Source organism: Aphelocoma coerulescens, chromosome 1 (genome assembly GCF_041296385.1).
Source record: "Aphelocoma coerulescens isolate FSJ_1873_10779 chromosome 1, UR_Acoe_1.0, whole genome shotgun sequence".
Lineage (NCBI taxonomy): Eukaryota > Metazoa > Chordata > Aves > Passeriformes > Corvidae > Aphelocoma > Aphelocoma coerulescens.
Window position 1 is genome coordinate 95716629 of NC_091013.1, and position 12232 is coordinate 95728860.

At 46.3% G+C, this 12232-nt stretch overlaps 1 protein-coding gene and 3 non-coding genes across 4 annotated transcripts; 1 reads left to right on the plus strand and 3 right to left on the minus strand.

Annotated features, from left to right (window-relative positions):
- Positions 1-781: 781 nt before the first annotated feature.
- Positions 782-9342, plus strand: CPOX (coproporphyrinogen oxidase). The gene is made up of 7 exons (XM_069019459.1): positions 782-1187; positions 1279-1422; positions 2121-2231; positions 2628-2769; positions 4879-5097; positions 6813-6917; positions 8812-9342. The coding sequence occupies exons 1-7, from the start codon at positions 785-787 to the stop codon at positions 8897-8899; spliced, it is 1212 nt and encodes a 403-aa protein (XP_068875560.1). The 5' UTR covers positions 782-784; the 3' UTR covers positions 8900-9342.
- A 465-nt stretch (positions 9343-9807) lies between these two features.
- Positions 9808-9879, minus strand: TRNAD-GUC (transfer RNA aspartic acid (anticodon GUC)). Its single transcript has one exon. It is a non-coding gene; the product is annotated as a tRNA-Asp (tRNA).
- Positions 9880-10177: 298 nt separating this feature from the next.
- Positions 10178-10251, minus strand: TRNAI-AAU (transfer RNA isoleucine (anticodon AAU)). Its single transcript has one exon. It is a non-coding gene; the product is annotated as a tRNA-Ile (tRNA).
- Positions 10252-10672: 421 nt separating this feature from the next.
- On the minus strand, positions 10673-10744 carry TRNAD-GUC (transfer RNA aspartic acid (anticodon GUC)). The gene has a single exon. It is a non-coding gene; the product is annotated as a tRNA-Asp (tRNA).
- Positions 10745-12232: the final 1488 nt, after the last annotated feature.

A 12232-nucleotide genomic window follows, 5' to 3' on the forward strand; every position in this document is an offset into this window, starting at 1 on the left:
GGATGCTTGCACTCTTTCACGGTACCCGGTGTGGGTCGGCTTTCTTGTACAGACATGTACAAGCCAGCTGTGTGCCAATGGCCTCCTGTTTAGAAATAGTGTGGCCAGCAGGACTAGGGAAGTGATTCTTCCTCTGTACTCAGCACTGGTGAGGCCACACCTGAAATACTGTGTCCAGTTCCAGGCTCCTCATTTCAGGAAGGACGCTGAGGTACTGGAGCAGGTCCAAAGAAGAGCAATGGAGCTGGTGAAGGGTCTGGAGCACAAGTCTTATGAAGAGCTGGTGAAGGGTCTGGAGCACAAGTCTTATGAAGAGCTGCTGAGGGAGCTGAGTTTGTTCAGCCTGAAGAAAAGGAGGCTCAGGGGTTACCTTATCACTCTCTACAACTACCTAACAGGAGGTTGTAGCTAGGTGGGGATTACTCTATTCCAGGCAACCAGTGACATGATGAGAGGACATAGCCTTAAGCTGTGCCAGGGGAGGTTTAGGTTGACATTAGGAAGAATTTCTTCACAGAGATGGTGATTAGACATTGCATTAGAACGCCCAGGGAGGTAGTGGAGTCACCGTCCCTGGAGATGTTTGAAGAAAGACTGGACGTGGCAGTCAGTGCCATGGTCTAGCTGACAATGTAGTGACAGATGACAGACCGGACTGAACAATGTCAGCGGTGCTTTCCCACCTAATCGATTCCGTGTGCTGACACACGTTCATACCCGGCGCAGCCCCCGCCCCGCCCCACCCCGGCTCCGCCCCGCCGGCACTGCGGCGCCGGTGCCGGTCATGGCGGCGGCAGCGCGCCTGTTCCGCGGGGCCGCCCGTGGTCCGCCCGCCCTCGCCTTTGCCCGGGCGCTGGGCTCCGCGCCGTCGGGGCCGGCGGGCCGGGGGGCGCGGCGGGCCGCGCTGGCGGCCGCGGGGACGCTGGGCGGGCTGGGGCTGGCGCTGGGGCTGTGGCGGCGGCAAGCCGCGCTGGCGGCGGCCCGGGAGGACGAGGAGGAGAAGGAGCTGCGACAGCGGTTCATGGCGCCGCCGGTGAGCGGGCTGCGGGAGCTGCGGCGGCGGCGGCGGGAGCTGCGGAGCCGCATGGAGCTGCTCATCATGGAGACGCAGGCGGAGGTGTGTCGCGCCCTGACCGCCTTGGACCCCGGCGCCTCCTTCGCCGTTGACAGCTGGGAAAGGAAGGAAGGTACGGGGGAGCCGCGGGGGAGACCGCGGACACCGGCACCCCGGGCTCGGTCACCCCTCGGTGACCCTGACCTGGAGCCTGGCGTTGGCAGGCGGAGGCGGCATCAGCTGCGTGCTGCAGGATGGCGAGGTCTTCGAGAAGGCGGGTGTGAACGTGTCCGTCGTGTCCGGGCTCCTGTCCGAGGAGGCAGCGCGGCAGATGCGGAGCAGGGGGAAGTCTCTGAAGGCCAAGGACGGTAAGGAGTCCAGCGGGCAGTTGGGATAGGGAACCGGAACGTGTTCACCTGAGTATTCCCATGCAGGTATTCTGAAAGCAACCTACCATTTGAGCAAAACATGAAGAAGGCCAGACTGATCAAAGCTCAAAGGTTTTCATTTGTATCAGTGATTTCTAATCAGTAAGCCTGACAGGTGGACTTTCATATCCCTAAAAAGCCAGGTACCGGAGTGCTTCTCCCTCAGTCTTGCTGCTATAAGGAGTGTATTGTAGGCACCGGTGGTTTCTCAATAATGACGCTGTAGCTCAACAGTGAAACAGTGCAGGAATTATGTACCAAAGAGGTGGAGAAAACCAACAACACCTGAAGGCTAAAGAGGACTCAATGCACGTTGGTGTAGCAAAGGGTAATTGTGAGGTCTGGGGATGGTAGAAAGCCTTGGCAGTGCCTTATGTTTTAAGTGGTCTTCATTTAGTGGGTTCTCCAAAGTATTGTCACATTTTAGAACAGATACCAAAGAAGGAGTTTAATTAGGTGCACAGAAGTGTATGGATGAGAAGTAAATTGCCCACTGATTAATAATTATGGTGACCCAACATGAGACATTTTTCTGTTGTGGTTTGGAGCCTAAGGGAAAATAGTGATGTTCCTTAAATGATAACAAGTGAAGTTTATTGAAAAACTGAAGGGCTTTCTCTGTGCATCTTTTTATCTAGGGAAGCTGCCTTTTTGCGCCATGGGTGTGAGCTCCGTTATCCATCCAAAGAACCCTCATGTTCCAACCATGCACTTCAACTACAGATACTTTGAAATTGAAGAAGCAGACGGTAAGGATTATAATCCAGTGAGGAATGTATGAAATGTGTGACTCTGCACAAAAGAAGTGAATGCATGGCTGGGGTAAGAGATCAAGAACCAGTGCAGGTTTGCTCCCAGCTGGGCCAAGAGTCACCAGCCCATCTTGTGAAACTGCCATCCTATACTCAGGATCAGTGGTCCAAAATAGTTTTCACTCCTTTGAAGTTTGTTTCATCTTTACCTGAAGTCACTTATCATCTCGCTACCTTACAGTCAAATCTTTCACTGGTGAAGTTTAGGGACACCACTGAAAAATGATTTTGTTTTGTATTGTAAAAGTAGTTGTTAGTTCTTGATGAACCACTAGCAACATGTTGCTGTTCTGAAGTTTGAAAGAAAAATGTTGCTGTTTACTTCTGCTATAGGAACTAAACAGTGGTGGTTTGGTGGTGGGACTGACCTCACTCCAACTTACCTGAATGAAGAGGATGCTGTTCATTTTCACAAGACTCTGAAAGAAGCCTGTGACAAGCATGATCCAAAGCTGTATCCCAAGTACAAGAAATGGTATGTGGGGGGAGATGTGCTTGGGGGGAGCAGAAAGCAGCACTGGATGTTGGCAGTTAAATGTATGCTAGGAACTGTAGGTTCTGCTGCCTTTTGGAAAGTATCAGAAAGTCCCTAATGAAAATCAGAAGTGTACTGGGACAAAATATTGTCTGAAGAAATATCTTATTTACAGAATCCTGGATTTTTCAAATCAGACGGCTGACAACTAGGATCGTAAGTCTATAGCCCAAAGAAAAACCAAGCTGACTCTTCAGGATTTTGTTGCAGTACACAGCTTAAAATTCCTTTTAGCCCCTTGTGTTAAACTAGGACAAGGCTTCTGCCTCCTGCACTTGCACAAGTTCTGTTTACAGTGACCTCATGGTAAATGTGCATGATTCAGTATGAGCTCTTGGCCCATCAGTGCAGTTCTGAAAAATCCCACTTTTGTTTTTCTGCCTTCAGTCTGGCCTTCATGGACTTTTTTTTTTCTTTTTTTTCCTAGTTTCCAGGTAAGTAAAGGACCATGTCCTTAATGTAGAATCTTCATCATTTGATGAAGCTGTGGTTTTTTCCCCTGGTGACACATTCACTGGGAATTCAACAGCTTCTTTTCTAAGATGCAAACTTTGAATGTTCTTCTTGAGCTGAGAGATACAAGGGATGGGATCCTCCACTATTAAGTGGGAACTTGCTGCTCTGTGTGTGATAATCCTATCTGCCACAAGCTGTGCATGCAGGAAGGTGGGGGTACCCTTTTGTAAGCTACTAGGTCTTGTCTGAGGACAGGAGATAAAGTGGGTGTTATAGTTTGGGTGGCAACCACTTAGTAGAGAGACACATCTTAGAGCCTTGAGATTACAGTCTTGTTCTCTGAGGATTTTTTGCATGGTAGTTTAGAGAATCTGCCTTAATGGTCAGGTTCTTTGCAGTCTAAGTAGGCTAGCAATGCCAGCTGCAGGGGGTAGGAGACTTTTTCCCACTTTTCTAAAAGTTACTACATTTACCACACTGTCTACCTGATCTAGGATTAAGATTTTTGTCAGGCTTATTCTCTTTTATGTTTCTGACTCAGCATTTTTTCCTAACTCTTCCTGCTATCATAACATAAAAACCACTGATCATCCCAGTGAATAAAAAAATAGCATAGGTTATCTGTTCCATCTCCATGTCTCCCTTGTTACAGCCATGCCATATAATAATGATTGTGGATATATGGAAAACTGGTCCTGTATGGAAAACTAGTCCTAAAGGAAAGCAAGGTTTTCTTGATGTTGATGGTTTCTGCTTCCTCTTTTCCTTTGCTTTCTCCTCCATGTGAAGACTTGCATGCCCAAGCAAGGAATTATAAGCAAGATAGGGTTAAGTCATTCAAGTTAGGTGATTTCACAACTAAATATTCCCATAAATACAAAAGAGATTAATTGCTTTCCTATAGTAGGATAAACTGCCCTTACTCATATACTTACTTTACTTACTTACATATACTTATTCATACACTTACTTTATAAACTTAAACATGAGTCATGAAAAGCCACTGCTATAATGACTCAATCTTCCAAGTTTTAACTGTTAAAAAGCCTTTTTTCAAGAAAGGGTACTGTGACAGTTGCTTTCTTATCTGGTCTTGGCACCTTAGATTACTTTTGTTTTGATGAAGAAAATTCTTTTACTTGAGTGGCAAAGAGAATAAAGTGATTCTTTTTCAAGTTTGAGTTCATATGAAAGTTGTCCAAATAATTTGGGAAGTACATATAATGCTGGGAATTAAATCTGTCAAGAGCCCTTAGTTTTGAAAGTTTTGAAATCAGATGTCCCTGTTCTGAGTAGGTAGAGGATGTGGATTGGATTGATCCACATGGACGCATCTGCCATGGTGCTCAGCGGCTGTGTGGTGATGTGTAGCTTCACAGAGACCATTTAATCAGAGCTTTTACTGCAAGTGACACAGGAGTGCTTTCCAGGTGGTGCTGCACCATCCTGGTTCTCGGAGGTCAGTGAAGCAGTGGGGCACGCAGCCCTGCAGGAACTGACTTGTGGTCAGTATTTCACATGCAGCTGTTTGGAGTTTTGTTCTTTCTTTGAATGCTATGGACCATATTAGTAATCATCTGATGCTGCTTCTAGGTGTGATGACTACTTCTACATCAAGCACCGTGGTGAGCGAAGAGGGATTGGAGGCATATTCTTTGACGATATGGACTCTCCCTCCAAGGAGGAAGTATTCCAGTTTGTAAAGAGTTGTGCCAAAGCTGTCGTGCCTTGTTACATTCCCATTGTGAAAAAGCACTGCCATGACTCCTTCACACCAGAGGAAAAGCTATGGCAACAGCTTCGGAGAGGACGGTGAGTACTGAAGGAGTAAAAGTATCCATAGGAGGTGGACTGTGCTGGCAAGAAAAAATTTTGAGCTAGTTCTTTATGGTTACGGGTTTATGTCCTGTTGTATGGCCAAAAAAGCTCACCAAGAATTTCAGCATTTTTGTACATTGATCTAATTCTGAAATCCAATGCTAGATTGCTAAAGAGGGTGCAAAGAAGGCATTTCCCACTCTCCCATGTTGCCACACAAGCAACCCAAACAAAACACCCGTTTCTTTCCAACTCCGTCAAAAATCAAGAGAAGCTTCTGCTGTGTAACAGGCAAAGGGGTTTGGGTGTGCTTGGTGTCCTGGATCCTGCCCTCCCCTACAGCCCAGAGATACTGGATATAGGGCTGCCCTGTCACATGAGGAGCTAAGGGTTAGGAAATGGTACTTCTATTCAGTAATAAAGCAACACCCCACAAAGTCAGGAAATGACTGTACTTGAGTACTTTCAGCTCCTTACATACATATTTATTCCATCTGATCTTGGCACTGAAATTCCTGTAAAGGAATTTAGGATTCCTGTAAAGGAATACAGAGGATTGGATTTTTTTATTCTGGCATGGTCCAAGGTTACTGTAAAAGACTTTGGAGGATGCTGGTTCATGTGACCAACTGTTAATGCTGCAAAAGCTTAAGTACATTGGTCAATACAGTTGTACTCTGTTCTCCACGTCCTGTGATTGTGGGAGCATATGGAGAAATGAGATTACATGTGCTTTGTGCTTAACTAGAGTCTTTAGTTTCTGCCTGTATTGCTGAGAAATCTGTGAGACTGGCATGGAAAAGTGTAAGCACTCAAGTTCAGATCACTGGCCTGCAGCCATTGGTCTATAGATAAGCAAGCATCCTTGATTTGGTGGGACTGTTCCTGGGACCACTGGGCTTTCAGGATCCAGTCTGTTGATGGGATTTAGCAAACCAGCGAAGTTTAAAAGGGGGAGGAGCTTTTCTAAGTTGCAGCCAGGACCAGCTCTTGAGGCCTGCCTATTTCCCTGGGTCTGTTCACAGGTTATTGGGCTATGTAAAGCTTTCCACTTCTGCAAATGGATAAGAGCTTTTCTCTTCCTGTATCTTTAAGTGCAGTACCTCTGTACTGGCAATTAAGATACTCCCTGATGAATTGTCACAGTTCTGTTCCTATGCTGGGAACAGAAAATGGTGTATTTCATCACTTACAAGTCCCAGCCAGCACTCTGAAGCTATCTGACTTCTGCTGCTTTCCAGATCTCCCCAAGAAACAGAAAATACCTTCCTGACCTTGCTGCTTATGTGTCCTTCGGCATGGAGGACTGCACAGTAGAATTTTTCCTCTGGTTATTTTCAGTACCTTTAAGGCCCTTCTTTATGTCTGACAGCCCCACAAAGAAGAGAATAACCAAGGTAAATGTGGTGTCGACCGTGCCAGCAGGGCTGAGGCCTGGGAGAAGTATAGTACAGCATAGGAGCCTGCAGAATGCTCTCCTTTGAACAGTTTGTCTGCTCTAGTCTCTTAGCTGAGGTCACTTCTTCCTGAGCTCTGTGGATTGACAAGGTCACACCTGCATTCCTATGCAGAGGATGCTACAGAACAGTTGACCCCAACACAGCAGAAAGACAGACTGATTTTTTTTGAGGTCTGCCAGTTGAAGAAAACACTACCAATTTCTGCTAATTAGCTTGGTTTTTTTCTGTTGCATTTCTTCATTCCCATAGGTATGTAGAGTTCAACTTGGTTTATGACAGAGGTACAAAGTTTGGCCTCCTGACACCAGGATCAAGAATCGAAAGCATTCTTATGTCTTTGCCACTGACTGCAAGGTAAGGGTGTAGTTACTTGGGGTTGCAGTAGGCACTGCACTGTTCTTAGTAAATTACTTCATAGCATTAAATCAAAGGTCTCTCCTGGTGTTCAGTCTCTTAACAGTGGCAAGTTCATGCCTGATACAAGAACTGGACACGTAAAGTTCTCTGTTCTGCAAATGCAGATGCTTCTCTGGTCTGCTGCACTCACCTAGTTGCTAGTAGTGTGGCATAGAGATTTTCTGGCAAAAAAACCTATGGTTTTTGTGCTTAGTTCCTCTTGATAGATTTCTTCTCCTCGCTTCATGGGTTTTTGTTTAGTAGCTCTTAGAAACCATGAGAGCTTCTGGCAGTCCTGATAAATGTGTGGCAAGGAGGTCCACAGTTTAACTCTGTGTTGTGTGAAAAAGTGCTTTTTGTTTTCTACTTGAACCTGATGACTTCATCTGACTTTTCACTGAGTAACATGATTTTCTTCCTGTTCATTTTCTCCATAACAGTTTTTATTTTACAGGCTTCTGGGTTTTTTTCATTGTCTATTTTCCAGGCTGACAAGTCATGCGTTTTTTGGTGGGGGGTTTTTTTGTTGTTTTTTTTTTTTGTGCAGTTGTTGTTTCATACTTGGGCCACTTTCTCTAGGCTTAAGTTTTCTGTGCCCTTTCTAAACTGGGGATAAGGAATAGGCAATGTAAGCTGCATATTTGTATCCAAGATGCAGATGTGCCGCTGACTCATACAGTGGCATAATGATGTTTTAATTCATTTTTCGTTCATAATCCTAATATTCTGTTTGCTGGTTTTGACTGCTGTTCAGCATTGAGCTGGCTTTTTCACAGAACTGCTACAATGCCAAGGTCTTTCCTGGGCAATAAAATTTAACTCAATCTGTGTGCACATTTTTTCTGTGTCCATGACTTCACATCAATCAACAGTGAATTTCACCTGCCATTTCACTGCTCAGTTGCTTGGCTCAATACTGTTTTAGGTTTTAACCCATCTTGCTTACTCTTGCAACACCAGCAAACTCTGTCATTTATTGTTTATTCCCACTTTCAGGTTGCTTTTGGGTATGCTGAGTAGTACAGACCCTATCATGAATTCCATAAAGTTCACTAGTGACCTCCCTCTGCTAGGAAAATTGTCCGCTACCCTGTAACCATGAAGGCAGTGCTGTTCTCACCATATACGTTCATCCCACTGACAACACCAGCTGTGTCCCTGACTTGGTGGTGTAGCATGCTCCTGTGTTTTGATTTCATTTCTGGGATTGTCTGGGTTTGCTCTTTTTCATCAATGTAACTAGCTCACTTCACAGCATATGGGTCATTCCTAGGGGAAAAATGGAAAAAGGATGTACCCATCTCTTGGTGACTGCTGACACTTTCCTTTCTCTGTTGTGCCTCTTTCAATTGCGTTTTCAATGAAAAAAAGGGATCTTTCACCACCTTTGTTTTTAAAACCAAGATTCAACAAAGACTTGTAGAGCTTCTAGTTCAGATTCTGGGAAAAGGTCTTGTGTCCTCACTGTCAGAATTCTGTGGGTTCCTTTTCTTATTCATCTTCCTTGTGATACTAGTGTGTCACGAGACTGCTAAAAGATTTTGCAAATAAACCTGCATTATTTGAGGGGAACAGGGCACTGCTCTTTCCTTTCTCCTTGTCCTTCCAGCCTTTTCAGAAGTTGGTAAAAGATGAAGCTAACATTGCTCCCCTCTCCTCCGGTGGCGGTGTTATTTGTGTTTACTGAACAAATGAACTTGTGATTTGTAACCATATCTGTCATCTGAGCCAAGATTATCAACTTGTGTATGTAGCTTTGCATCCTTAGAAAAGCCAGCTCCAGTCCAAACATAGCCTGGTGCACAAGAAGGGGCTGCCAGCTGGACTGAGTGAGTTTCCCGTCTCCTTGCAGGTGGGAGTACATGCACACCCCACCGGAGAGCTCCAAAGAAGCAGAAATCCTGGAGGTTCTGCGAAATCCCAAAGACTGGGTGCACTGACACGGATCATGAAGAAGATGGATTGCTTGCACTGAGCCATTCTGGGAGTACAGGAATGCCTGCAAACCAGCCCATTCAAACTGCTGTTCTGTGGCGTTTCAGTGTGTCTATTTATACTCTTACCTTGTGCCTTAATTATGTCGTAGACTTGTTAGAACTTGCATATGTGTGAACTCATTCTTTTAGATTGATGGGCTAATGTTGTCACCCCCTGTTGCTGCTGCCTTGTGAAGGACTGGTGAAGGCCTCACAGGGCTATTCTGCATGCTTTAGAACTTCCTCAGCTGATTTGGTTGACTGCAAAATGGCAAACTACTGTGATGTGTTCAGGGAAATGAAACCATTGTCTGTGCCTAAATAGCACTGCTTACCCTTATAAAACGTTGGGATGCTTAAAAATGTTTTTTTTAAAAGAATAAAGGGAATATTTGATATGATTTAAACCCTAATCTGTCCTTTTGGGAAGCTGTGGAAAAGGTGGTACTTAATCACATGTATTTTGGTGTTGTCCTATTAATTGTAGAGGGGGGAAATGGTTTAAGATGTGCAGCATGACTTGGCTGATCAGTATCTGGGAGAATGCGGGTTGAGATCCCACTGTTACCGCATGAGAACAGAAAGGTGGCTGTTTGAGGAGAAAATCAGCATTGAGCATCTGTGCTGCAATCGTGACAGCAGAACGGTGCTGCTCCGGCCAGCTCCATTGCCAAGGAAGTCAATAGTGGATCGGGACGCTGCTGGGCGTTCTGACCTAAGGCATCCACCTCTCCCTTGATGCTGCTCCCAGCTTTGGACTGATTGTCCTGTCTCCCAGCACGAACTTCGTTAAGGACCCGATAGGGAAAAACAAGTGGGCGGCGGGTTCCATTTCCCCCTGTCTCGAGAGAGACAAAAAGCACTAGCTCCGCCTCCCCGTCGGGGAATCGAACCCCGGTCTCCCGCGTGACAGGCGGGGATACTAACCACTATACTAACGAGGAGTGGGATGAGGGAGTAGTCTCTCGCCGCCGCCACGTGCTAGCACCTCACCTGCCGCGGGTTCCCGGTGTGCGGGTGGCTGCTGGCCTGGCCCTGTGCCCGGGCAGGGCGAGGAGACGCGCCGGCCCGGCTCGCTCTCGCTGTCCGCCCATGACGGCCCACGTCAAGCTTCCTGCTGGGGGGTACCGCCTCCCTTTCCGTGTTACCACTCCGCCCCTATAACAAAATAAAGTGATATTCTGCTAAGTCAGCGTTCTCCTCGCCTCCAAGGGGAAAAAAAAAAAAAAAAAATCACGAAATTGGCCCGTACGGGGATCGAACCCGCGACCTTGGCGTTATTAGCACCACGCTCTAACCAACTGAGCTAACCGGCCAATTTGTGCCTACCCTCCCAAGTAGAAGCAGCTGAGGCAGTGCCAGGACCCGAGGGCAAATCCGCAGCATTACTGCGATCGCTCTTCCTAGACACTGCCTCGGCTGGTTTCACGCAGCCGTGGCAGAGCAGCAAGGGCACTAACCGGGGTAACAAGCATTCCTAAAATATTGAGACTTTCAAACCTTTCGTTTTTCTCTTCCTGCTCCCTCCTCCGGTGCGCGGGCAGCAGTTACCGACGGCACGGAGCGGTTCGGCAGGGCTGCACCGTGCACACGGACGCGGACCTCCCGGCGGGGCAGCAGCTCCGCCGAAAGGATCCGCCACGCTTCGGAGGAGTCGTTCTCGACGCTTCCCTCTCTCCCTTCTTCCGGCCGCGCCGCGGACGGGGGTATGGTGGGAGGGATAAAAGGCATGGCCACCTCCCCGTCGGGGAATCGAACCCCGGTCTCCCGCGTGACAGGCGGGGATACTCACCACTATACTAACGAGGAGCGGGGCGAGAGCGCTGCCCCCCACGGCGACCCCCAAGACCCACCTGTGGGACCCCCGCCTGCTCCCAGTGCTGCTGCTGCTCCCGGCGCTGGGACACAGGAAAGGGAACCCTTCCCCCGGTGATAGATCATTTGGATCACTTGTGAAATCAAGGCATTGATTAAAAAATGCAGAAAATATTTCAGAATTAAATACCTCTGAGTCAGTGAAAAAGCTGTAGAGGAAGAGGACATCATGAAATTCCCAGCCCTTCCCTTCACAAACCGTCAGTATGAGTGCTAAGGTGAGCTTCTCTCCTTTGTTGTTTCATTTGCCACTAACACGACCTATCATTAAATACGTCAATAGAAACCATACTAGGAAGCCAAAAATAAGGCACTATCTGCATAGAGGAGCATATATAACTGTATCATGACAATGCAAGAGCTTCCTCAAACCCGGGCAACATTTAACACAGACATTCCCACACACCACAGAATGCTGCCACTAAAGCAATGACCGATACAGGGCGTGAGGAGACAGTCACAGATCACGTGTAAGAAAATACGGAGTTAGGAAGGAAAAAGACAGGAGACATCTGATTGTAAAAGAGCAGAAAAACCCACATGTGCATGAAGAAGAAGCAGAAAGCCCCACAATAAAGAATTCTAAACAGAAAAAGCATCATTTACCAGTGACATGGTGAGCCTTAAAAACAAGTGGGCTGTTCACAAAAAATAATTATTTGATTAGCTGCAGAACTGGAAGAATCTGCAAAAAGACATATACCTAAAAAAGCAACCCTGACATGGTCTAAATTCAACAGGGGCTGTTTTCCTTTCCTTAAGCAGCACCCTTCAATCACTAATACTGTGGGACTCCAAGACTGGAGCTTTTCCTTCATCAAAGAGACCAGGAAACAGGACTGAAGCAACAGAATCACTCCAGAGGGGAGATGAAAGTGCCTGTTTTAAGTGGAATAGGGATTTTAAACTCTGCCTCATGCTTTCTCAAAAACACATTTCTAATGAATTTTGTTAGAATTTCGAAGTCAAGAAATGTCACAACAAAGACAACAGTCAGAGCAGGGAGAGGCTGTAAAGTCACTTTGTGTTTCTGCTGCTTTGAGTAGACCTTATCTCACTGTAAAATAATTTCAGAGCCACTGGGATAAGACCTTTTCCAGAGCAGGAGATTGCTCGGTAAAGAAAGAACAACTGTGAATTTGTGTTCCAGGAGCCAGAAGCTACGATGCAACTGCAATGAAACGCAGTGTCTTTCTGCAAGGCAAGGGACTGCAGCCCTAACTCGTATTATTACCAACCCTGATACTTTTTTTGGTTTTTTTAAGGTTATCTCTAATTTATTGATAACTCAGTCCTTTAAAATACCATTTTGTAAGAAAATTATTAAATACTATTTCACTATTTTAAAAATGCAAGAAGCACAGTTGGTTTTGCTCCTATAATATACAGATATTGTGTCATTACAGTTCAAAATACATTTCC

Bases quoted from the DNA above. Each gene is read 5' to 3' on its own strand.
- CPOX (XM_069019459.1), top strand. From the start codon at position 785: ATGGCGGCGGCAGCGCGCCTGTTCCGCGGGGCCGCCCGTGGTCCGCCC. The intron at 1,188-1,278 runs GTACGGGGGAGC...TGGCGTTGGCAG, and splicing joins CAGCTGGGAAAGGAAGGAAG to GCGGAGGCGGCATCAGCTGC. The intron at 6,918-8,811 runs GTAAGGGTGTAG...GTCTCCTTGCAG, and splicing joins TCTTTGCCACTGACTGCAAG to GTGGGAGTACATGCACACCC.